The following is a 26471-nucleotide window of genomic DNA, read 5'->3' as shown; positions in this document are numbered from 1 at the left end:
GCTAAATGTTAAATTATAATGCCTAAGAAAAAATGGCAGGCACATGTGCATTAATATAAAAGAAAACATTTGAAAAGAATTAGTTATTACAATCACTCTTAATGGAGTATAAGTGTGCTCTAGTCCATTATGAGCCAATTTGCGCATTAATTATTGGAATTATTGGACAGCCTATTGAATCATAAAATTCCTCATGTGCACTTCAAAGCCAAAGTGAAAGGACACATATTTACTGCCTACTTTACATGATATATGCCATTGACTTGGTGTAGCAGTCTAAGCCCTATGAGAATGGTAAGAGTATTGAGCTATTGGCTGCTTTGATTGCCTCCAACAATGGCATACTCGTCACACACAGATGCAACCACAGTCACTACGCGAAGGCCTATGCACCCGGTAGCGAGAGCTCTTCTGGGTAAGTAGCCTTCGCATAGCGACAGTGGTACACACATGATCCTTCTTGCGTAGGGCAATATTGCCGTTGTACCTCAATATTTGACTGGTACGTGTTTAGGTAGGACGTCAACTTGATCAAACCTTAACACTTAAAGCTAGAAACTAGAAGCTAAAACTCGAGAAAAGCAAAACCTTCAGCTTCAGAACTGTAGCTACATAAACGGAGTGATACCATGGAACTACCAAAAGAGTGTGATAGCTCCATGGTGATACTGATACGCTCATGCTTGGGAAAACTACACCGAGACTTGTGAATTGCAATATCAACATCCTTCTGATCCTGTATATATTTTTCATAAACCAATAAGTCAATCATTTAAACATACATACCTTTATTTCCTGAAAATGATAGGCTAAAATGTACAGTGTACGTCCAGAGAACTTCACGGTGACAGTTGAATGCGTGGAAGTTATTTGCATATTTTTAGAATTATGTTAAAAGTCACACTTGGAAGTAGTGACAATTTAGTCCAGTTGTAAGTGAAACATCTTTATGAAAATCATCATTAAATTAAGTACTTTCAATACTTAGACCTCAATCAATTTTGAGAGTCAGGAAAAACGGACAGAAATAATTGAGTGAAATTTGACCAAAATGACGAATCTCTGACTTAAAATGACGTTAAAATTACTGTCATTTTCCAGTCGAATACAATGTACGTACCAAGCCTGCAGGCCAAGTGCAGGGCTCAAGTATGATATGAAATAGGCCCAGAAGAAAGCTTTGAAACAAGCGGACTGCCGATCTTGTTTAGCGGTCATCTAGTACCAACAGAAATTAAAATGACCAAAATTTTGTCAAAAATGAGTGACTTTGTCCCTTTAATGGCCAATGAAAATGGCTAAAGTCCATGTTTGCTGTTTTGTTATTTTTGCCTGTCAGTCACCGTAATTTGAAACAATAGTGTATAGACTAGGTGTTGTTGGTTTTGTTGTTGTTTACTTTGCAGGTCAGAGTTACATAAATTCATACGATTTCAGAATATTACCAGGAAAAATGGTTTCATTTTTACTATAGAAAATTTATTAATGGTAATATTAATTTAGATGTATGATTGAACAAAGATATCAGACCCAACACTTTACAGTACTCTAAATGTGTGTTCAGACTTGCTGTCACAATTCTGACCTGGCAATTGTCTGAGTTTGCTGAAACAAATGTGCATGTACCACAATTTTGGTAAAGGGACTGCAAAAAACCTTGCGAGGAAGTTAAACAAAGTATATGCAGTAAAAGAGCTGAATATTATTTTAAGAATTTTTCAGTATTAGCTGCTGTGTTTTAGCATGATATGCTCAGTATTGATTCAGTTTGTCAGCATAGCCTGATGATACTTGAGCAGTGGTGTCATTTTTTGTGTCCAGTGAAGTCCTAAAACTGTTTTTGTGGTTTGTTCCACATTTACAAGTGTGCTGACAAAATGGAAAATTGAGCATTTCGTCAAACTTGTGCAGAAAATCAAACAATGAATTAATTTAATCATGGTGTTCCCCAGAACAATGCACCCATACCACACTGGAAACAAGAATACCAGTACTCCTTTATCTGGTGATTGGTTTACTAAGTTTAAACAGTGTAAGAGTTAAACAGTATATTAAACCACAATTATCATAACAATTGAAATGCATATCGTGTAGGCAGATAAATCAGGGGTTTCCCTTTTATTAAAAGTATACTGAAAAATCTGCAGCATAGAATTATCCAGTTTTTTGTGTACAAGATTAGTTTTACTAATGCTGGTCAAATGTGACTGACACCGAATCATTGAAAGTATTCTGTGGTAAGGCTTACATCCATATCTAGACTTGTTCTTGTCACAAGCTGAAGCAAATAAAAAATTTCCAGGCATCCTTTGCTGGTGTCCATCTATATTGCCCTGTGTTATAAATCCCCACCTCAATTTTTGAACGTCAAAGATTTGATCAATTTGTAATATTCTATTTTTTGAAACAGGGGAGGGTCACAAATTTTTCAGCCTTGCTTTGGGGGAGGGTCATAAATTTTTGGACCAAATTTTCGGGGAGGGTCATGATTATTTTGCCACCCTCTTGCGAAATCCTCCCCCCTCCCTGCTAATTTACACCCAGTCCCTCACAAACTTATCAAACATGCCCTCTTGCGATTTGTATACCGCCCTCTTGAGGTAGTGCAAATTGGTTTGAAAAGACTTTTTTAACCATTTAAATCGTGAATATATGCACACAATTTATGCTGTGAAATATACTACATATGCCTACAGGTAATCCAGTAAAAACATGTTCTACAACAAAATTTGGTGGAAATGGTAAACTTCTTTCAGTCACTCGAATCCGAAACTGAATCAGAAACTGAGTCTAATTTTAGCATCGTTAAACTCGAAAAGTACAACTTCAGCATCGGAAGCGACATTGTCCATGTGGTGGGGCGCGCGGTCAACTCGGTCAACGGACTCGAAGCTGCTCTCGCTACGTGAGCTAAACCGCGTTACAATCTCTGTGCGGAGATTCGATAACTTGTGCTGTGGTCAACGTTGTTTTGATCATCACGGACGCTGCCCGACGTCCATAGTGGTATTGATCACTCGGATGACCGTGTAACTGCAGGGGATGTAGCACTAGCAGGAGTCTACGTGAACGGCTTGTGTTACTGTTTAGAACTACAGAAGCGACCAGCGATACTGTTTACCGCTTCGAGAACGGCAGACCTGCAGCCTCCGACGTCGTAGCATTGTGGCAACGAGTACATGGTGGAAGAAGACACTCACCTCTCGTACCAACGCCTCTGGACCAGGAAATCAGGTACCAATGCACTGCAGTTCTATACTATAGAACATGGTTTAAAGGCATGATTCAGGCTTGCTGCAGCTTAGGCTGCGTTCACAGAAAACGATGGGGGGGGGGGGGGCTGGAGGGATTCAGGGGGAATTCGAAAATATTTGGGGTAGTAGAGGGGGGACTTGCTCTACCTGTAGGGGTGACTTGAAAATGTTTTGGTTTCCTGTTTATGTTTTACATTTTCAAATTCCAAGTTTTTGTAGGTAATTCAATGAAAAATGAACACCACTTTCATGTCATCCAATTGTTGTAATGTTAGTAGTAATTTAACGAAATGTCGAACCATTTTGTCCCATTTCATGACTTTTATATCCAAAAAACCTAAACACGTGTGATTTGTCATAAAAAACCAAACTTGAGCCAAGTAACAGGGTAGAAGCTGCAACTGTTGATGATTTTTGCAATATTTCTGTGCAGTATATCAACTACAGTTTATTGCTGTCTCCCTATAGCAGCATGCTCAAATTAACACACAATATTCAGTTTGTCGACTAAGCCTGTATATATAAATATGTATTAGGTGATAATTGAATTGGAGTCCAGACTGACAATCAGTTGTCAATGATACAAATACATGGTACACATTCACAGGCTGTGATAGCAAGCTGAATATAGAACAGTTCAATTTGATGTAGGGTGTAGAACAAATTTAGACAGCAGTTGTATAAACTCAGGGATCACTTTGGGGCGCGATAACGCGATATTTACACTCAAAAATCAGAAAAATTGCATTCAGAAAAATCAATTGGGCAAAAAAGTCGCGCCGATAATGCGAATGGCGCGTACATGTACGTGATACATTTACGCGATCTAAATTCATCGGTAATATTTGGCAGGTTTTCAGTACAGAACCACTCATTGTGTCGCCGTAGAGAGCGCTATAATTCACTACGGGGCAAATGGCCTTCTAATCGTTCAGTGCCATCGTTTAAGCTCTGCCATTGCTATTGTCAATAGCAACAGATTTTTCAAGATGGCGGCGCCCAGAAAGAGAAGCTGCGATATATAGTTATAGTACTTATATATCTAAAAACAGCTGTAAATAATTTGGAGGCAAAATGTAAAAAATGATACTGTTGTTTTTGTTTTTGCTAGATATGTACTTCCCAAGATATGTCGGATTATTGATACACCTGCAGACTGATTATACAATGTTTACAATATTGCACTATAGGTTTGTTGATGTCGCCGAACACCAGCAATACAAATGCAAAAAATTGAACAAATTATGTAAGTATTCAAAAATCGAAAACCACATAATGGAAGCATATTATCTCCAGATAATATCTGTAATTTTTAGTCCCCGCGGACGAAGTCTGGCGGGGACTTATAGATTGGGTCCCGTCTGTGCATCCATCCGTCCGTCCGTCCGTCCGTCCGTCATCAACAGTTTCTCAGACACTGCTGAACCTTAAATTTCGTTCAAACTTGGCACAAAGGCATAGCACTATGATGTACAGATGCACGTCGATTTATTTTGTGATACGATCGAATTTGGCCGCGAGGCGGCCATTTTGTTGCGATTTTTCATGTCTTTGGACCATAACTAAGACATCCTTGAGCAGATTCTGTTCAAACTTGGCACAAAGGCATAACACTGTGGCTTTCATATCCATGTCAAAAAATTTTGCGATATGATTAAATATGGGCGCGATGCGGCCATTTTGTTGCGATTTTTCATGTCTTTGGACCATAACTCAGACATCCTTGAACAGATTCTGTTCAAACTTGGCACAAAGGCATAACACTATGGCCTACATGTGCATGTCAGATTAGTTTGCGATACGATCCAATATGGCCGCGAAGCGGCCATTTTGTTTGCCATTTTTCGTGTCTTTGAACCATAACTCAAACATCCTCGAACCGATTCTGTTCAAACTTGGCACAAAGGCATAACACTACAGCCTACATATGCATGTGAAATTATATTGCGATACGATCCAATATGGGTGCGATGCGGCCATTTTGTTGCGATTTTTCATGTCTTTGGACCATAACTCAGACATCCTTGAGCCGATTCTGTTCAAATCTGGCACAAAAGCAAAATAGTATGCCCTTCATATGAACACCAATTTATTTCCTGAACTGATCCAATATGGCTGACAGGCGGCTTTTTTTTGCAATTTTTTCATGTCTTTGAACCGTAACTCAAACATCCTTGAACCGATTTTGTTCAAACTTGGCACAAAGGCAAAGCATGTACTATGGCATGCATATGCATGCGATAGGATCCAATATGGCTGTAGAACTGCCATTTTGTTGGAATTTTGCATGTCTTTGAAGCGTAATTCAAAGGTCATTACACCCATTTTGTCCAAACTTGGCACAAAGATCAAGCACTATGGCATACATGTCAATTTACTTCGTGACATGTTCCAATATGGCTGCCAAATTGTCATTTTTTTCCAATATCGCTGCCCGATGGTCATTTTTGGATTTTTCATGTCTTTTAGGCTTAATCATATGCAAATATTCCTTAACCAATGTTGTTGAGACTTGGTACAAAGATAAAGTACTATGGCATACATATGCATGTCTACTAATTTTGTGCTATGATCCATATGGTCAATAGACAGCCATTTGATTTCAATTTTGGTGTGATTTTTTTATGTCTTTGAAACATAAACATATGTGAACTGTCCCTCGATGGACTGATTTTGTTCAAACGTGATACGAAGATAAAATACTATGGCTGAATTCTTGTGCACATTAATTTGTTTCATTACATGATTCGAAATGGCTGATGGCTGATTACAACAACATACCCGATCCCATAGCATTTCGGAAATTCCACCAAACCATGTGTATAGTATGTGCCGTCATGACACTAGAGACAGTGAGGGCATCGTTATGTGTGATGTAATCAAAAGTTCCTTCAGTGGTCATTACCGGCAGAGATGAGTCATTTATTGAACGTTCCTCAGATTACTTTATTATGCAAGTCACAGGCCTGATACACCGGTTGCATCAATGTCATTCCACAGCGACCTAGACCACAGCTACCTAGACACCAAAGATTATAACAAAATGGACAAGCGGGGACTGTGTCATCAACGATGACTTGTTTATATACATAGTGGCAGCAATAAGCATAAAGAGGCGAGCGAAGTGAATGGGGTTGGTATAGCATTGCAGCTGGTGAAAAGGCCGTTGTTATGTATAGGGTATTCGGCATGTAAGCCGCTGAATTACTTGCGTCTGTTACAATGTAAAATTTAAAATATTAAAGCTAAACTTCAAAAATCTAAAACCACATAATTGAAGTGCACTACATCAAGATTATTGGTGTAATTTTTTAAATTAATAGCTGAAGGAATAATAATCTCCAAGTGAGCCATTTACTCGGGATCGGTGAATAATCACAGCCGGTTAATATGCCAATGTATTTGTATGGGCTTGGGCGTTAAATTACGTCGCCGAATCACAAAAGTAAAATGTAAATTTTGATAACTAACGCAACATCCAACTATCGAAAATAACACCCTTGTTGTACAGTATCTCCAGATTATAGATTTAGATTTTTACATTCATAGCTGAAGAAATAACTATCTTGGGGCAAGCAATCGGCCCGATAGTGGCAAAGAATTTACATCCGGTAAAAATGCCATTGTACGTGCGATCTACAACGTACGTACTGACGATCCATGCAAAACCATTGTTTACCATGGGGATTTTTCGTATCATTCATCTACACTTTTAATACCGAAATTCGCCAGTTCAATTTTTTCATTTTTCGCACGAAATGGAAAAAAAAATACAGTCGTTTAGATGTTCATCGTAACCAAAAACGTATCGTTTTCCATTTTAAAATTACGCCCTACTTTTCTTGTACGAATTGGTTTCAGGGCTTAATTAGCAGCGGTGCTGTACGGGATTAGGACATAAGCGCTTGCCTGTGTCAGCATAATTTGGGTAGAATTTTCATAATTTCTTTCATGTATAAGTAAATACTTACATATACGTTTTCATGTATATGTGTATTATATATTTGGACTACGGTAGCATGGAGCGGTGGCAATAGTGATATATATTTCTGTCGGGTGTCAATACCTGTGAGACAGCATGTTGCTGTCGTAGTGGGTTCATGAATAATTAATTAATACAGCTATCCGTGAAACAAAAAGAGGCCCAAATATCCCGTAGTGATTACGATAGAAAAAGCTAGAACCATGGGCAAGAACCTGTTGCAGAGTTACCCGTTTCAAACAGCGTTTGTGATTGATGCCAACATTTTTTTGTTCATCGACAAATCATTGGAGTCGATATAACAAGTTTTCATTGCTGATGTACAGCATGTTGTCGTCGCTCAAAATGGGGCTTTCGAAGGAACTAGTGTACAGTACAAGTGGTAGTCCAAATAAAAAACGAAATTGCACTATTTTTGACTACTGTACTTCCATAACTCCCGCACTAGAAGTATGGATTCAGTCGCCTCCGATTACAACTACACTCAGTGTGACAGTTTTCGGACAGGGTAGTGATTTTCGCCCAAAGCAAGCCGTTTCATAAATGACGAGCACTACGAAATCTTATTATCATACCTTTCAAATGTGTTTATCCTCAAACTGTTAACACCGACAGAAGTGGCATTAAGGGGGTCAAAGTTGCCAAATTTTTTACCCATGTTGAGTGCCTAGTAATAGGACTGCTATCGCAGTAATCTTATCGGACGTCGTATTTGGAATATGATTATAGGGGCTAAATACTGATATTTTGAAACTTCAAACCCCGATTATCAATTTCGTTGTCTTTAGAAAACTATATGGAAATATTTTGTGATAATTAGTTACGTTTAATCCATGGACGACGCAACTATATTTTGACGTGTATAGTGCTTAGATATTGGACATGGGCTGTGTCTGTGTGTTGCGTTCGACACCTTGTATTGTATGGTGTGGGTAACTTCGCCAAGTTTGTAGACCGAAATAGCTTCTACCGAAAAAAAACCCTATCCAGAACGGGATGGCAGCGTCACCTGACTTAATATGTGGTATCATGACTTGTAAAACGCTATCAATATGGAGCGAAGTGAGTACAACGAACAGCATGTCATTAACCCTTTTCCTGCCAAGTCGGTGAAAATCCGCTTGAAATTCGGTGTAGCCAGAATCTAAGCACTGGTGACCATTATTCTCCCAACCCGGTGGAAATCGGACCCTTTTTGGGTACCCCCTTTCCTGCCAAGTCGACGGCACTACGTTTTGCTATCCCCTGTGCGTTTAGGGGTCATCCGAGGAGAGGTTTTCTGACAAGGAACGCCTTTTCCCCTCGAAATGGGTTCGCAGGGAGTCGATAGACAGGGAAAGGTGCAGAAACCTGTCCGCCAGTCCCCCACACCCGAGGGGGGCTGGGTTTTTTTTACCGCTTTTTAGCGGACTTGGCAGGATAGCATGGTGACGTTTTCTGGCGGAGTTGGACGTACTTGGCTGCCTGGCACTATAGAGATTGCTGCCGAACTTGACCAACTCGCAATGCTAATCTAGAAGGCTACCTCTTGCAAACGACTTGGCAGATATGCCGATGGTGCGAGACGAAAGTCACTTATTCAGTTGTGCGTGACTGAAAATGAGAACGTATTTTTGACGGGACGGCTCGACTTGTTCCTCCGATGGAACGGATGTGAACGACTCGGAAATACCATTACAAACTGGTGTCCGACGTACTAAGCTGGGCTTCAGCTCTGCAAGTTCAAGCCAGGCAACGTCCTTCACCGCCTTGGCCGTGCCATTCAATGGACGTAGCTTTGGATTTTTTATTTATTCCATCGTCCGAAGTATTGGCTCTGGTTTGCAGGCAAACGTATCCTCTTGCCGACGCATTGGTAACTACGTACGCTGTTTGCGTACAGAGAATTCATAAGGTCAATAAGGTCAATGTGTAGTCTGCTACGGGGATACCGCCTGCATTTAGCAGGGACTGCTTTTGTTATGCAAACCAGCTAGCAGTACAATATGGCTGCCAGGCATGTGGACACGTCGATGGCTAGAACAATGGAAGCATATTGCGTTGCACCCGTGCATCGCAAAAGTGAACTGAAGACTTTAGTGTAGTGACTGGTTATCACTGGTTAGCTGCAGCCCAAGCCATGTCGGTACAAACCCGTACCTGACTGAGGACCACTCGATTAAGTCAGTAATGAACGGTAACACTCGTAAACCAACTCCCAACTGAGCTGGCTAAACTACGTGGAGCGTGCTTCAATGGCTCAGCCATGTCGTTAATACAACGGCAAAAACGTAGTTTTTGTGCTACACTGCCAAGTCGTTGAAGGTACGTATTCAATTGACCCTACCCTGGGGAAACAGGACAGGTTTGCCGGTGCTGCTGCACCCCTAGCACGACCCTCAGGGTCTCTGACTAACAGACGAGTGAGGTGATGTTTGTGCCTAGCGGACGTGCGTAATACTGAAGGAGTTTATTTCCGAAAAAATAAACATGAAACGGCAATAAAATGACGCACTCCCAGGGGCAAACAAAGCCGGTGACCTCAATTTTTTTCTGCAGTAACCCTTGAGCTCCTTCCCCTGTCTACGGGCATGTAGAAATTATCGAAGTCTAACACGTATAAGTACGGCTAAAACAACCCTGAAAATGGGCGATTTCTGCCAAAATGCCTGGCAGGATAACATGCAGGAGAGCCAATCTTTTACAGGCACATATTATGGGGCGGTTTTCTACTGACTTGGCAAAATAACGGACAAGGGCGCTCGGCAGGAAAAGGGTTAAATGTCCGAAAACTGAGGTCGTCTGAAAACTGTCACACTGAGTGTATTGTTATGCAAATTAACCAACATGCAGAAAATCAGGGAAAGTTAGGTTCCCACAGACTTTGAAATTCTCCCACTTTTTTTTTCATGTGGGATTTTACAGTGTTTGATCTAGGACTCAAAAAATAGGGGCCATTGTGGGCCCACTCCCTTGGAAAAAAGGGGCCATTGGCAAAAAAAGGGTCCATACTGGGCCCCTTGTAATTTTTAAAGAGGGCCCTTGTTGATCCCAAAGAGCGAATAAAAAGTGGTCCCCCGGAATTATTAATCGAATTAAAATTGCAATCAGTTGTTTTTAAAAGGCTTATAATGGACAAATTGGGTTGCCAGGCAACATTTGCAAAGACAGATTCCACTGTGTGCTGAAGGAATTGACAAAAAGGTGCAGTAGCTGTAACTATTGATATTTTTCTTTCTGTTTGTCATTCAACAACGGCAGTTTTCTATTGAGCTTCAAGTTATTTCACTAGCAATCAGTTTGTCAACTACGTTTTAGTTATACATGTTTTAGTTTTAAAGTAAACCTTTATTGCTCACAATCTAATTTAGATTCGATTGTCAACAATAACACTGCTAGAAATATTGCTAGAAACAGAGTGGATATACAGACTTTGTTGACAAATTTGAATTTTTGAGAATTACAAAAAAAACATTTTGATACTCAGAATAAAAACACTGAAAGCAGCCTATTAAAAGTGACAGCTACTGTCCCTTTAATCAAATAATATGAAGTTACTGAAGTGACTGGCAGTTCACCCACAAGAAGGATCTCTACAAAAAGACAGACGTACAGGTGAGTCAACATTTAATAACACTTTTATTGGTTTTTTTTTTCCAAATTTTGACCATTTTCTCAACTCAATACTGATGATTATGAATATGTTTTATTGCAGACATGTACCATCAGCTACCAGTACCATCCATCATGTCCATAGTACAGCCAGTGCCATTGTGACAGCCACTTCACCTGAAAGAAGAAAATATGATTTATTTTTTGATTGAGCTGTAAACACTGAAATGCCAAATCTGATTTTTATAAAGATTTTACCCTAACATGTACCATTTCTGAATTCATTTTAAGTAAAGAGTAAAAGGAATAAAATAAAAAGAGGGGGTAAATAAATTAAAAAAATAAACTATAAAAAATGTTGAATACTAGATTTCGGTATCCAGAGAAATAGTAAACTTAGATTTGAGAGTGTCCTTTATTTTATATTTCTTCAAAATTTCAAGTTTAGAGTAAAAGACTATAATAAAATTCGGGGGTTCACAGTAAAAAAGTTGAAAAAAATAAATTATCAAAACTGTGAAAAACTAGATTTGCGTATACTAGAGAAAAATTCAACTGAGACAAAAAACACACTCACGCTCTTCTCTATTTGTTTGATGACGGAAATATGAAATATCTAAACTGTTTTTTGTACGACTGGAAACTCCACGTGGCTACCACGCTGGTATGCGAGTCACTGCCAAACGAATAAACAAACAAGTGACTTGTCCCCGGAAACTCGCAGCCAGTTTACAAACATAACTATTCTGTGCCACTCGGATATCTTGATCAACCCAAGAAATGTCAGAAATTAGCGTCCACAATGCACTGAATACCAGTGCCGACCACTCGAACTCCATCGTGCAAAATAGTTATACCGTATAAGTATTGCTTGCTATTTGATCTACAGACTTGCAAGTTGCATAGTACATATCGAAGTCAACGGTAAAATTCCAAAATTTTATTCACCTGCGGAGTGCTGTTGTGTTGCGTACCGGCAGTATTGGTCTGTGTGTCAGTTTCTGACTCTTCCATCGTTGTACCTCCTTCATCGTCAGGCGTGGGTGAGGGGACAATCCAAAGGTTTTATCAGAAAATCACTCAAGATACACATATAGTCACGGCATAGTAGCGCGGCGCATGGCCTTCTGCACCACAGTTGCGAGTGGAGTGATACGTACCGGCCGCCGCGTACTATGCATAGAATTCTATGCATAGTACGCGGCGGCCGGTACGTATCACTCCACTCGCAACTGTGTTCTGCACACGTCCCGTCAAAGACGTCATGCCAACTTACGTCATTGTCGCAAAATGCCGTGATTGAATATATACCACGTTACGGTATATCCTCGTGTTGTTGTAGCTAGCATGGGCGTAAAACATAGCGGCCTGGCGGAAACAAATTACCAGGTGCCGGCCTTGAATTATTGCGCCTGAAATGGCGCCATGGTCTGTGAAAATAGCGCCATAGCTGATTTTTTTGCGCAAAATGCGCAATGGCGCACTCTAGATCAAACACTGGGATTTTATCTCATGCAGTTCATGAGCCAGGGTAATCCCTGAAATCCCTGTTGTCAAAATTATCACAGTTAACCCTTTTCCTGCCAAGTCCATATTTCATCACCAAGTAAAACTGGTTAAAACTAATGAAACACAACATTCCATAAGGTGTATTTTAACAGTGTACATTTGAAAGCTGTTGAAAACATAAATACTGTAAACTTGACTTTTTGGACTAAAGATGCCATTACAGACCAAACTAAGTGGGTGAAAATACGTCATGTTTTGGCTAAATACCGCTTTATACTGACTTGGCTGATGTGGAAGTGATACTGTCTGGCAGGAAAAGGGTTAATACAGTTACTGCCTACAGGCAGTGTCACTATTAGATACTGCCTTGCTACTGCAGTGTCACTGTCACTGCATACCTGAGCAGTAATAGAGATGGCTCTGACTCTTATGTACATGGTAGTTGAAAAAGAGTTTGGGTCAAATGACGTTCATGACAGTACAGGCCAGAGAGCAACACATGGAAGACCAGGAGACTTGAAAAGTTATCAAGGCTTTTTGAATTCTGGCATATGAGAATAATCAAATATTAAAGAAAAAATATGGGGTCACCATGCTTGATTTTCAAATTTGCGTCATAAAATAATACAAAAGTAAAACTTTGAACAGTAAAGACTATGTAAGAATATGTGACTAAATGGAATTATTTATTTTTTAACCAAATTTGCCATCATTACACCCAACATTTCAGAGATTATAATCTTTACGGCCCTGATACTGCTTTTGCGGCCCAAGGTTGTACGGCAGAAGCGCCCAAACGTGCGAGGGCTCGTATGCCATACGACCAAGGGCCGCAAAAGCCGTATCAGGGCCGTATAGGTTTTATCTTATACCTTATGGAACGTTCATATATGCTTGAAATTAATATTATACGAATCATCAAGGTATTTTTGAATGTACAAAATATTAAATATGTGTTATTAAACAGCTGGGACAGAATTGGAGATATCTTGACAGGTTGGCGATCGCAAAGCCACATTTGTCCGTGCGGACTAATATATGACGTCACTGTTTGTTTAAACTTTGCTGCTCATGAGCTGCGTTTCAACGCAAGCGCTGCTCCGCCTAGCTCAACACCCTCCGTTCCAGGACGATTGATCGAGGTGGGATCACATTGACATGTTATAAAAGCATTCGAAAGATGAAATTATCAATATGGTTACTGAAATACCATCTGAATTTGGCGGTCGCCAAATAAACTTTGGGAATTCTTGGCCATTCAGATCAGCTTCCGCATTCTGCATTGCCAACTTGCAAGAGTACAAAGGGATTAGTACACATTCACACGTCAGACACATACAGCCGATACGGACCAAGGAAACAGTTTAACCATTTAAAAACCGATCAATTATTTAATGATCATTACATGTTATTTGTAACAACAGCGTGTTCATTTTTAGCCGGATGCCGGCCAAATTGACCGGCTACTTTCGTATTTTGGCCGGCTACTTTTCAGCACTGTTTCGCTCTCTGGCCCGGAAATTCTGGTTTTGATAACAATATTTTGATTTTTTTGGTGGTCTTGCAAGCCGGAGATAATATTTCAGAAGTGCCGATGTGGCTATATCATGTAGTCTAGCAATTTACGCGGTGAACTTGTTGCTATCACTGTAGTACCGTGATCAGCGAACGTTATAGCATACTGGGAATCACTCTCGAGGTCAACCTTGCTTGCCCCATCACAGGCCGAATTATTCCGACGTTCACGTTGGGTATAGCCGATACAATTACGTTATGCCCGCGAATAGCCGACCATTTCCGAGTGAAACCGACTTTTGTTTCGCTCAAACCCGGAAGAGAAAGTCGACGCTTGAGAGCTTTGGTTTTCTGCGTAAGAGTATAGAGTAAGAGTAGGGCCTTGTCTGATGGGTTTGGTAGGTTTTTGATCGAATCTAAAGCGACCAAAAGTTACTGAGTCTTATTTTTCATACTTTGAAACGCCATGTCAATCCATCCGTGCTCAATCACGATGCCAATATTCAAGTCGATCGACATCGCGTTTTGTGGAGGGGCCATGGTTGTGTGCATCGCTGAAGTCGACGCGGCTTGAAAACTTTGATTTTCTGCGTAAGAGTAGGACTTTGTCTGTTGGTTTTGGGAGGTGTAGATCAAATCTAAATAAACAAAAAATTACTTGGTCTCACTTTTCGTACTTTTGAAACGCTACGTTGATCACAGTGTCAAATTTCAGGTCGACCAATATCGCGTTGTGTGTACTGTCCTACAACTGACTGCCGGTGCTTTGTACACACACGGTGTAGTACAGGCTGGCGTTCGGTGTCGTTAGTTTTAGGTTTTATCAAACATGAACACTGAAATTTATCTCTTTTTCAATTATATTCAACATCACCAAAAATCCATAATCACCTCGCAGATTCGTTTATTGTGAAATTAGTACAGTGAATTAAAATCACTGAAAATTGTGTTCCTAGGCTATAATTCATTGAATTGAATAAACTGTTTGATTTTACTGTATCTTCAATCAAGTTTATTAAATCAGTAAAAAACTTTGTATAGCCAGGCTGGTCAGTATTCTAGCGGATCATTTTCTGGGTTGTGAAACCCCTATTCTATGATGCATTTCAAAATGTTTGTTCAAGTCATGAGCTAAGATGATTCTACACAACAGTCTGGTGAAATTTTGCTATTATCCTTGTCAACTGGATACAGTTGACAGGCCCGTGTGATATCAAATTAATTTTTCTTACGTTTGTAAAAACTACATCCCTTGAAAACATGTTGTAATTGACAATGATAATGATTATTCTGTATGCTGAAATGGTCTTTAATTATACTGTACAAGAATGCACAAAATTACTCCAAAATGTCTTCAAAATTTAAAAATTTCTTGCCCCCTGTGTGTATGTTGGAATAGCCTTTTATACACTGTATAAGAATGCATGAAATTGCTCAGAAATGTCTTCAATTTAAAAAATAATACTTGAACACCCCCCACCCCCCCGGGGGGGAACCTGGTTGCACACAGAAGCTAACCGCTTACTTTTCTTAATTTTCCGCCTACTTCAAAATTTTTTGAGAACCCTGTTATTTGTAACAATGTTTAACAACAACATCATCAACAACAACGAACAATTCAATAAATGCAACACTGAGTTTCAAAACTGTTCAGTTCACAGTTCACTGCTAGAAATTTAAGAACTTGTCTTAGGAATATGACTTAACAAAGTGCTAATAACAGGTAGTCTTGAACACCTGAGAGCGGAATGGCGCAATACATGTTTATTGTTTTTTTCTGCGCTCACATCCTTTAGTAATATGTGGGATTGTGATAGTTGGGGGGAGACTTGAAAATTTTTGATCATATAGAGAGGGGATCTGAAAAAAAATAAGATTTCAATTGCAATTCCTCCAGCCTCCCCCCCCCCAATCATTATTTGTGAACACAGCCTTAGTAGCCTCGCAACTACCCTTGAAGATTTTTAAAAATCTTCAAGAGGAGTTGCGGGGCTACGAAATTGCAGCAAGGTTCAGGTGTCAGATTGTCTTGCCATTTAATTTACTTACCAGATTACAATTTCAATGGAAAACGAAAGGCTATGACACCTTCATAATCCTCCAACAGACTAGAACAAACTTGATCCTTGGGATCAATTTCTCTTCCTTTAAAGAAAGAAGGAAGTGAGATATTTTCAAAAGGGGGTAGCAAGTTTAGGAAATCGTGAGCGAAGGGGATGTTTTCCTCATGAAGACATACATTAGCATAGGCAGATTGAACAGGATCCGGAGCAAGGAATATGACATTAAACTGGTCCAATAATCATTTCCATTCAAGGTAATATATTACCAGGTCCATGGGACAATTGTGATTTACAAATTTAAGTAGGACCATCCTGAACCACTGATAATAAGTGGTGGTACCAGGTGTCCGGAATGGGTAAGCGTACCCTGCTAGCATGCTACACCCGTCAGGATTGGTCCCAAAATTGTCTAAATATTGTATGAAAAGATACAGGATATGAATCACTGTAATAAGTCAAAGCCGGGAATGCTGTCGTTAATCATTTGTGTGACCGAGGTGTCATATTTGGCCACAATGTCGTCATATCGACCGTAGAACTTTTTGAAAGTCCTAACGAGTCTTTTTGAAGTAATGCTACTTTTCTAACAACATTAGGTGAATTGAATTACCACATGCTTTTAATTTCATTGCAATTGTAGAGCGGTGGCTGCCACTCTATAATTTTTGGTAAACAATAGAAACTCATACAAACACTGCACATATGGTTATGCGAATTAGCACGGCTACTTTACCAGAAAATCCTGGGGAGAACACTGCGGTGTTTCCCACAGTCGCCCTCACCCTCACCCTCACCCTCCAGGATGTACGGTATAATGCTGCAACAGAAATACTAACTATCCGCACATGCATGTATGTCTATATTTCAGGCTATTCAAGGTTGTCAGTTGCAAAGATTTTTCCCTGAGGTGATGCAGCTGTAAAGTGGAACCATGACAAACTGTGACTGAGAAGTCAAACGTCTTTAAGATGAACATTTGTCGTTCAACAGTGTGACAGGAGCTTTACTGTACAAAGTCAGATGCGTTATCATACAAAAGAACACCTCAGTGTTTGCAAAGAATAAGCAAGTAGTTTTAAAACAGAGTGTGTGAAATGCCTTTTGACTACAAAGTGAGTAGTAAGAACTTTGTATGGAGTGATAAACTGACAACTTACCAGAGGAGATGTACAGAAGGAAAACCATTTACATGCAACGTGTGTGGTAAGAGTTGTGGAAGACACATAAGGATACATACAGAAGCGAAGCCATATGTATGCAAATTATGTAGTAAGGGGTTTGCACAAAATAGAAATCTGAAAGTTCACATGAGGACACTTACAGAAGACAAGCCATTTGTCTGCAATGTGTGCAGTAAGGGGCTTGCACGACATAGAGATCTGAAAATGCACGTGAGAATACATACAGAAAAAACTCCATTTATCTGCAGTATTTGTGGTAAGGGGTATGCACAATGTGGAAATCTGAAAAGCCACATGAGAATACATACAACAGAAAAGCCATTTATCTGCAATGTTTGTGGCAAGGGGTTTTCACAGAGTGGAAGTCTGAAAAAACACATGAGGACGCATACAAAAGAAAAGCCATTTATCTGCAATGTTTGTGGTAAGGGGTTTGCACAAAGTGGAACTCTGACTTACCACATGAGGACACATACAGAAGAAAAGCCATTTGTGTGCAAAGTGTGTGGTAAGGGGTTTGCGCAAAGTGGAAGTCTGAAAAAACACATGAGGACGCATACAAAAGAAAAGCCATTTATCTGCAATGTTTGTGGTAAGGGGTTTGCACAAAGTGGAAATCTGACTTACCACATGGGGACACATACAGAAGAAAAGCCATTTGTGTGCAAAGTGTGTGGTAAGGGGTTTGCACAAAGTCGAAGTCTGAAAATGCACATGAGAACACATACAAAAGAAAAGCCATTTGTCTGCAATGTTTGTGGTAAGGGGTTTGCACAGAGTGGAAATCTGAAAAAACACATGAGGACGCATACAAAAGAAAAGCCATTTATCTGCAATGTTTGTGGTAAGGGGTTTGCACAAAGTGGAACTCTGACTGATCACATGAGGACGCATACAAAAGAAAAGCCATTTATCTGCAATGTTTGTGGTAAGGGGTTTGTACTAAGTGGAAATCTGAAACAACACATGAGGACGCATACAAAAGAAAAGCCATTTATCTGCAATGTTTGTGGTAAGGGGTTTGCACAGAGTGGAAGTCTGAAAAAACACATGAGGACGCATACAAAAGAAAAGCCATTTATCTGCAATGTTTGTGGTAAGGGGTTTGCACGAAGTGGAACTCTGACTTACCACATGGGGACACATACAGAAGAAAAGCCATTTGTGTGCAAAGTGTGTGGTAAGGGGTTTGCGCAAAGTGGAAGTCTGAAAAAACACATGAGGACGCATACAAAAGAAAAGCCATTTATCTGCAATGTTTGTGGTAAGGGGTTTGTACAAAGTGGAAATCTGAAAAGACACATGAGAGTCCATACAAAAGCAAAGCCATTTGTCTGCAGTGTGTGCGGTAATAAATTTGCTGGCAGTGGATATCTCAAGGTTCACATGAGGACACATACAACAGAAAGTCCACATGAGAACACATAGAAAAGAAAAGCCATTTTTGTGCACTTTTTGTGGTATGTGGTTTGCACAAAGTGGAAATTTGACTTCCCACATGAAAACACATACATAAGAAGAAGCATTTCTCTGCTAAGTGTGTAGTGAGAAGTTTGCAATGAGGGGAACATCTCAACATTCATACCAGGACATGTGCGAATGAAAAGCCATTTGTCTCCAAATTGTAAGGGATACCCAGGTAATGGAAAGCTGGATATTCCCATCAGGATACACACAAATAAAAAAAAAATTTGTCTGCAAAGTATGTGGTAATAAATGCCTACATGGTGGACGTTTCAAGGTTTACATGAAGACACATGCAGCCATTTGTCTGCAGTGGGGAAATCTGAAAATCTATTAATCAGCAAAAAGTTTATGTACCGCCAAACTCCAATAATAGTGTTTTGTTCAGTGTAGTTTCCTATTTTCTTAAAAACGATTTGATAGTCTGTCTTTAGCCTGAAAAGAAGCCTTTTCTGCATTAAATATCCATGTACATACTAAGGAGACATGCTATAAATTTATTGTAATTTGGGTGAACAACCTTAAATTTGGATTTGTTGGTTCGTGTAACTTTCAGGAAATACTTTTTTTAAGTAGTGAAATGTAAATAATACAGCACTAAAAATTACTGAAACATTTCTTATAAAAAGAAAGAATACTAAATCCAAAACTTAGAAAGGAAGGAGCCCGAACTCATTTTGATATAGACCATAATAGCTTGTATACAAAATACAGATTTGCAAGGAATGTTTCACCATAAGCTACAAAATTTAGGAAGCTGACATTATTTATAGCCTAGGAGGTTCGAGGAATCAGAGGGGGTCACTCAAAAATTGAAAGGTAGAAGGGGTTGCTCAAAATGTGGAAAGAAAGAAGGGGGGTTACTCAATTTTTGGTGCAAATTGAATTGAAAAACCTCTCAGATTGCACCATTTCACACATCAATTTTCTCAAAATGTTCATTACAAGAGGGGGGACAACCCCCTCTTGTGCTCTTCTCCTTTGGATGTTTTGATACTTTTACTTAGTAACAATATAAATTGAAAACACCTCTCAGATTGCACCAGACTGTACAATTGGACACATCAATTTCTCAAAATTTTCCTGGCATGAGGGGGGACAACCCCGTCTGATACTTTCCCTATCAGCCACCACATGTTCTCTCCCCTGTACTTTTCAAATTCTGCCATTTCAGATATCTTAGTGAAAACCCTGTCATTATACCCCTTCCAAAGTAAACAATACTACATGGTTGGATAACGGTTTTAGCGTGAGCTTTTGTATCTACATTTTGTTGCAAGTTTTTAATATCACTCCATTGGTTTCACCAAGCACCAATGGGATACAGCAGGATTTGGAAGGTCTTTTAATACTATTGCTGTATTTTTGTAAATTTTACAAATATATGTATCGATATTTAACTTATCTAAGTTAAGGGGTTAGTCAAAATTTCTGTGTTAGAGGTTACTCAAATTCATCTTGGCAGGAGGGGATACTAAAAATTTAACTTTCTAATAAAACTCCTCCCCCTGGTCCATAAATAATGACAGCTCCCTTAGGCATGTCTCTTTACTAAGTTCAGTTATAAATTTTAGACTTGATGCGAATCAAAGACGGCTGGTATAATTCAGTCTAATAAATGGAGTTTTATTTAGTTAAAGTTCTGATTGTTATGTAAGGATTTCTGATTGTTATATCAGGCATCATGTTGGCTTCTTTCAAGTGTTTTTTGAACCCATCTGGGTTTTTTCTTATGTAATATTTTGATTGTCTATGCTTTAGTTTCCATGTTTATAACAGTATGTACTGAAGTTCCTCTGCACATGGAATGTTAAATGCATATTACAATGACTCGCTGTATTGTTATACTGCCTGTAGGTATTCTACCCGATTTATAGGCACTGCAATCCATTGTTTAATTGTGAAGAACAGTAAAAGTTTCAGTTTTCTTTACATAACTTCAGTGGGTTTTTTTCTGATGCGAGAGAGAGTATGACTTCACGTAGGATGCCAGTAAAGTCACCAGAGCATTTGTGAGTGTTTGTTAGTGATATTTTGTAGCATTCTGAACCCAAGAAATGCTTGAGTTGATCCTACAAACATAAATACAAAGAATGACGTCAGCCAGCTCTTTATCAGTCCAAATTATTTTACATAATGATAGGATCATTGAGTAATATATGTTTATATATATATATATATATATATATATATATATATATATATATACACACACACACACACTTTAATCAACATTGCTGATGTGTATCATTTATATGACCAGAATTCTTACTATGGCAGTCGTGCTTTTGTAGTGTTAAAACTGTGAAAGCCCATAAAATATGCAAATTATACTAGCAACTAGCTGACGTGAAAATGCAAAACGTCTTGCGCTACTATTATATACATTTATCATCAAATGACATTTAGAGGTTATTACCCAATATCGCCTGTTCCTGTGTCGTATCAGCATGAGTGTCATTTGTGCTGCGTCAGACACGAGACGAAGTCGAGTGTCTGACGCAGCACAAATGACACGAATGCTGATACGACACAAGGAACAGGCGATATTGGGTAATAACCGATTCATATACCCATGCCCCATAATTTTAGGGAATTTTTACTAATAGAACGAAAAACCTTTAATTTTGAGGCTTTACTTTATTACGCCTTGCGCATAAATATCAGAATGTTTGTGTGAACAGGCTTCATTCATAAAGTATACGACGAAGATGTCAACATCACGCGCGACATCGCTGCAAGTCGTCCATATCTCAATGAAACCCAAGAAGAAAGACACCGGGATACAAAAATCGTCATACAGAAGGAACATTTTAAGGTGCAATATGCTAACTGTAACCGATCAAAAACTGCTCATCAGCTTTAAATCTATCCTGATTTCGATCATCGTACGGCACGGAGCTCGCGCGGAGAGGGGACGCCATTTTGTTAGTTTACCTTTAGAGTTGCCATGTCAACAGTCGTCGCGCGCGCGACACCGCTGTCACGCCACGCGCTCCCTACCTGTTCGGTGGAGACCGTGCACAGTGCCGGCGCCGTGCGAACGGCAGAATGTTTGCTAGAACTTGACCAAAAAATACCATGGGAAAACATTTCAAGACTCAACGTGATATTTCCGTATTTTGCAACCAGAAATGCCCATGTTCCTCGAAGCCCTTCAAGTTTTTACGTCGGCGACATCGCATCGCAGGCGGGCAGCTGCAGCCATTTTGTTGTTTACGTTGTTTACCGACAAACTGCTAATGTAGTTCGGGAAACTCTAAAACTGATGACGTTCATCGTGCATATCTCGACGTTTACCGTGAAATATCACGGCTGATATTTTACGTTGAACGTCACTAGGATGTAGCAATATGGGCATGGGTATATGATAAAGCACTTTCATCATCTTTTTGTCAGTTCCCCCAGTCATTAAAATACACAAATTACCAATCAGCTATCATAGTAAATTTCATTATCTTTGGTCGAGACCCTTTCAATTTAATTTGCCTAATTTGGAAGGTTTATAAAAAGTGCAAATTATCTATTTGCTGACTGAACATGGAAAATGAATTTTACCAATAGAATGACAAAATCATTGTCTTACCAATATGCATAGTAAGTCTCATGAACATCTGTAAAGTCCTTAAAATCTTATGTCCCTTAAAAAGAAAGTTCGTTAAATATGCAAATTAGAGTTGATGTGAAAATGCTAAACGACTTTCATTAATTTTATATCTTAACATCTAGAATGTACATAGCCAGTTTTTGTAATATTTCATCAAGTCTAGATATATATTTGTAATTAGAAAAGTTAAATATGTAAATGAGTAATTAGTTTATCTAAAATTTAAAACGATTTTCATGAATGTACATAGTATATACAAGGTACATAAAAACTTTCAAAACTTTCGTTGACTTTGATCAAGGCAATCCAGATACATATCTCTAATTAGGCAAGTGTATATATATATATATATATATATATATATATATATATATATATATATATATATATATATATATATATATATATATATATCAGAGTTCGCGTTTACGCAAAAATCGTGCGTATTTACGCATTGAAATTGACTCTCTACGCATTTTTTTCATCGTTATGCGTTTTCTATACGCAAAGGATAACACCGAAAGCACTCCCCACGACTGAGCTTAGGCGACAACCAGACGAAATTTGTTGCAACACATTTCTGTCAATCACTCATTTTGTGTGGAAAGTTTCGGATTCTCTGGGCGTTGTCTGAAAAATCGGCATCGTAGTCCACACGTTATCACGTTAGGCACGTTATCATGTCAGCTGTGCCTATGAATTACGTTGCTAATTTTCAGGCGAGCGATAGTTTCTGAAAGTGAGTGATTGACAGAAATGTTGCGACAAATTATATAAATGCCAACCGTGCACGATCATCGCGTCTCGCTGTTCCCAAATTTTGATCAAGCACACATGCAGCATGGCGTCGAAGCAGACAAATCTGTTTTAATTTCTTTCAACTTTGCTCTACGAGTCCGTGAAAAAAATGATTCATTGGTAGAGCTTGTCGGAATCCCGATAAATTTTGAACACTGCAGAAGTGTCTGGATGGTAACTGGTCGTTCAGGCACCAAGTCGTTACGGCCCAAGTCGTTTCGGCCTCTCAATTTCCGGTCCGAAGTCACTTCGGCACCGCAACCCAAGACGTTTCGGCATGCGTGTTTCGATTTTTTTTTTAAACTATTTAGTAATTGACTGATCCGTCATATTCGTAAGCGTGACCTTTGCGTTCTGACCAGTACTTTATGTGCATTTTGTGTGAATTGTGCCGTGCTGTTTCCTCACCGCTTTCAAACTTTTTCCGTGTCGGCGGCTATTGATATCGATAAACTTGTGTCACAGATTTGAAAATGATATGAAGTTTTTTCTTACGGTCTCTTCCCATGTTCTCACAAAGATTAAGCATGTACGTGAATGTTAGTTGACACTATCCTTTTTAGTACTTTGATTTGTAACATTACGCTCCAGCACTAGTTCCCACAGGTAGCCTTCAGCGGTGTCGAAACGTCTTGGGTTGCGGTGCCGAAACGACTCGGACTTGGGGCCTGAAATTGGAAGGCCGAAACGTCTTGGGCCGAAACGACTTGGTGCCGAAACGTCCAGAAACCGTCTGGATAAGCTGCCATAACTCTAACTTTTGGGATGCCCGATGTGTTGTGACGGTTGCATGTATACCCTTCGCTGTTACGTTTCAACATTGTTCAAGTTGTTCGTTAAACTGTTTTCATTAAAATAATGTTACATCGTACAATCCGAATATGTAGTGTAGGTTTATTCAACGGCACATTGTATTTTGCTGTCAGTTTTTTCATCAATCGAGTGCGGAAGTGAAATTACGCACTCAAATCCAGCCATTACGCAATTTTAGCAGACTAATGCGTATGCCGTACGCGAGGAGAAAATAGTCACCGCGAACACTGTATATATATATATATATATATATATATATATATATATATATATATATATATATATATATATATATATATATATATATATATATATATATATATATATATTATCGTTAGAACTTGAGGTTGTAAAGTTCTCAAATTGTCCTGACAAAGTTAAAGGCCCGATAGCTGTATCTTGTAGCATTATTTTTGTGATTTTACTTCCAAACTAAAGCAAGTTCATGGGAATGTACTCATTGAGGGGTGCTTATACAGGTAGAATAAACTGTCCACTGGGACTACATGAGCAATTTTGAGCAAGATAAATAACAAGCGACCTAACAGCCAATATAGCTCTGCTGTGTTTATGTAGAGAATAATTATTTTGACACATGTTGATGAAGAAGGTGGAATTCTTTGATAACTCATTTTAGCATTTTAGTGGCCAGAAAATAGTAGCTAAAATAGCTGCAAAAATACACAATTGAAAATTTCATCATAATGTAAATATATCACATTGGATCATCCCTAAGAACATGTCAACCAAAGTTATCTGACAAGTAGTTTTTTTTAGAATGAAATTTTCTAACCAAGAATGGCAAAAATTGCCCCCAAAAATGAAAATTGCAAATTTCACGGTAATTTCAATATATCATATATTAAAATAATCCCTTGGAACCTGTATACCAAATATTAAACCTATCTATCAACTTGCAGTTTTTTGAAAAACAAATTTTTTGACCAAAAATGGCAAAAAATTGCCCAAAAATACAAAATTACAGATATCATCAGAAATTCAAAATATATTACTTAGTTCATCTGTAGAAACCTGTATAATAAATTTCAAAGCTATCAGACCAGTACTTTTTGAGAAACATTTTTTGACCAAAAATGGAAAAAATTGTCCCAAAAATACAAAATTGCAGATTTCATCATACCTATGTCAATAAATATCATACGATCATCCGTAGGAACCTGTATACCAAAATTCAAGGCTATCAGATGAGTAGTTTTGGAAATACACATTTTTTGACCAAAAATGGCAAAAATTGCCTCAAAAATACAAAATTACGGATATTACTAAAGTTCATCTGTAGAAACCTGTATACCAAATTTCAAAGCTATCAGACCAGTACTTTTTGAGAAATACATTTTTGACCAACATGGCAAAAACTGCTTTAAAATGCAAATTTGCATATTTCTGCACAATTTGAACAAAACTGAGATAGATCATCCCGAGGGACCTATGTACCAAATATCAGAGCTATCTGGCTGGTAGTTTTGAAGGAAAAGATTTTTAAAGATTTTTTACCAAAAAACGACAAAAATTGCCTTACAAATACAAATATGCAAATTTCACCACGATTTGAACAAATCTAACTGAAGTCACCCGAAGTAAACTGCAAATCAAATTTCAAAGCAGTCAAAGCGGTTTCAGAGAAGAAGACTTCTTTACCAATATAGCAAAAATGCCGCAAAAATAGAAATATGCAAATTTCACAACGATTTGAACAAATTTAAGTTAGGTCACCCAGAGTGACCAGCATATAAATTTTCAAAGCAATCGGATTTGCGGTCTCAGAGGAGAAGGCAATTGTTGACGGACGACGACGGAAAATCAACCTATTTGATAAGCTCTGCGTCGCTGACAGCGAAGCTAATCAATATTTGCCCAAACATAAAATAGCGCCCTCATGCAAATAAAGCAAAAACACTGTACGCCGGGCATATATGCATTGGAATCTTCACGGAAACAACAGAGCAGTCAAATATAATGCATTATAATGCTGAATGTTTCCACTGGGACACCATATGATATGTTTTCTATGTAATATTACCAATTTTTAAAAATGGCAGTAATCAAAATAACACTTAAGATTTAAAATTTACTTGTCCAATTTTTCAGTGATAAAATACCATATCCTTTAAATCTGTAGAATTTAAAGAAAACCAGAGAAAATAGAAAGCCTTTTTTCAGGTCGACAAATTTCAAGAGTTACAGCTAGAGGGGCTTTAATTGTGGGGAACGCGTAGAGCTCGAAGTGTCTAACACTGCTTTATGTACATGATTTTCAATTAAAGAAATACTCATTTGATACAATATAATGAATAAACACCGGGAAAGCTTGTAGCCTAAAAAACCAGAGGGTTCATACTCATTAAGTTTGCAAGGATACGTCGTTCCAACTTTGTGTATCCACAAACTTTACAACTCTTTCGTTATTCGTGTATTTGGATCTGGTACTAGGTTAAGTGCAGAAAACTGTGGCCATTCTCGCATTTACTCTTGTTGACTTTGAGTATTTAAAGGGAGGCATTCGTCGGAACTCAGCTCAAAGGTTGCCAGAGGCCCTAAGACCGATGTAAAACTGTATCTAGGGTACGTTGGCGATTGGTGAAAGTTAAAACATGTCTGTAAACAATAAATATCGTGAAATTTAAATGTTGAAGCTATGCTGACTTGATGCATCTAGATATCATATATTGTTTG

The 26471-nt window shown here is 38.7% G+C and overlaps 1 protein-coding gene across 2 annotated transcripts; it reads left to right on the top strand.

Annotated features, from left to right (window-relative positions):
- The first annotated feature begins 2824 nt into the window (after positions 1–2824).
- Positions 2825–20496, top strand: LOC139151674 (zinc finger protein 569-like). 2 transcript variants are annotated; one of them, XM_070724620.1, is made up of 3 exons: positions 2825–3234; positions 4366–4500; positions 16783–20496. In XM_070724620.1, exon 3 carries the CDS (start codon positions 17009–17011, stop codon positions 18521–18523), a length of 1515 nt encoding a protein of 504 aa, XP_070580721.1. In that variant the 5' UTR covers positions 2825–3234; positions 4366–4500; positions 16783–17008; the 3' UTR covers positions 18524–20496. The 2 variants fall into 2 exon arrangements, with proteins under 2 accessions (XP_070580721.1, XP_070580722.1); XM_070724621.1 differs by lacking the exon at positions 4366–4500.
- Positions 20497–26471: the final 5975 nt, after the last annotated feature.

This window comes from Ptychodera flava, chromosome 15, assembly GCF_041260155.1.
Source record: "Ptychodera flava strain L36383 chromosome 15, AS_Pfla_20210202, whole genome shotgun sequence".
NCBI classification, from domain to species: Eukaryota; Metazoa; Hemichordata; class Enteropneusta; family Ptychoderidae; genus Ptychodera; species Ptychodera flava.
This window is presented reverse-complemented; position numbering and strand designations above follow the sequence as displayed.

Bases quoted from the DNA above. Each gene is read 5' to 3' on its own strand.
- LOC139151674 (XM_070724621.1), top strand. From the start codon at position 17,009: ATGCCTTTTGACTACAAAGTGAGTAGTAAGAACTTTGTATGGAGTGAT.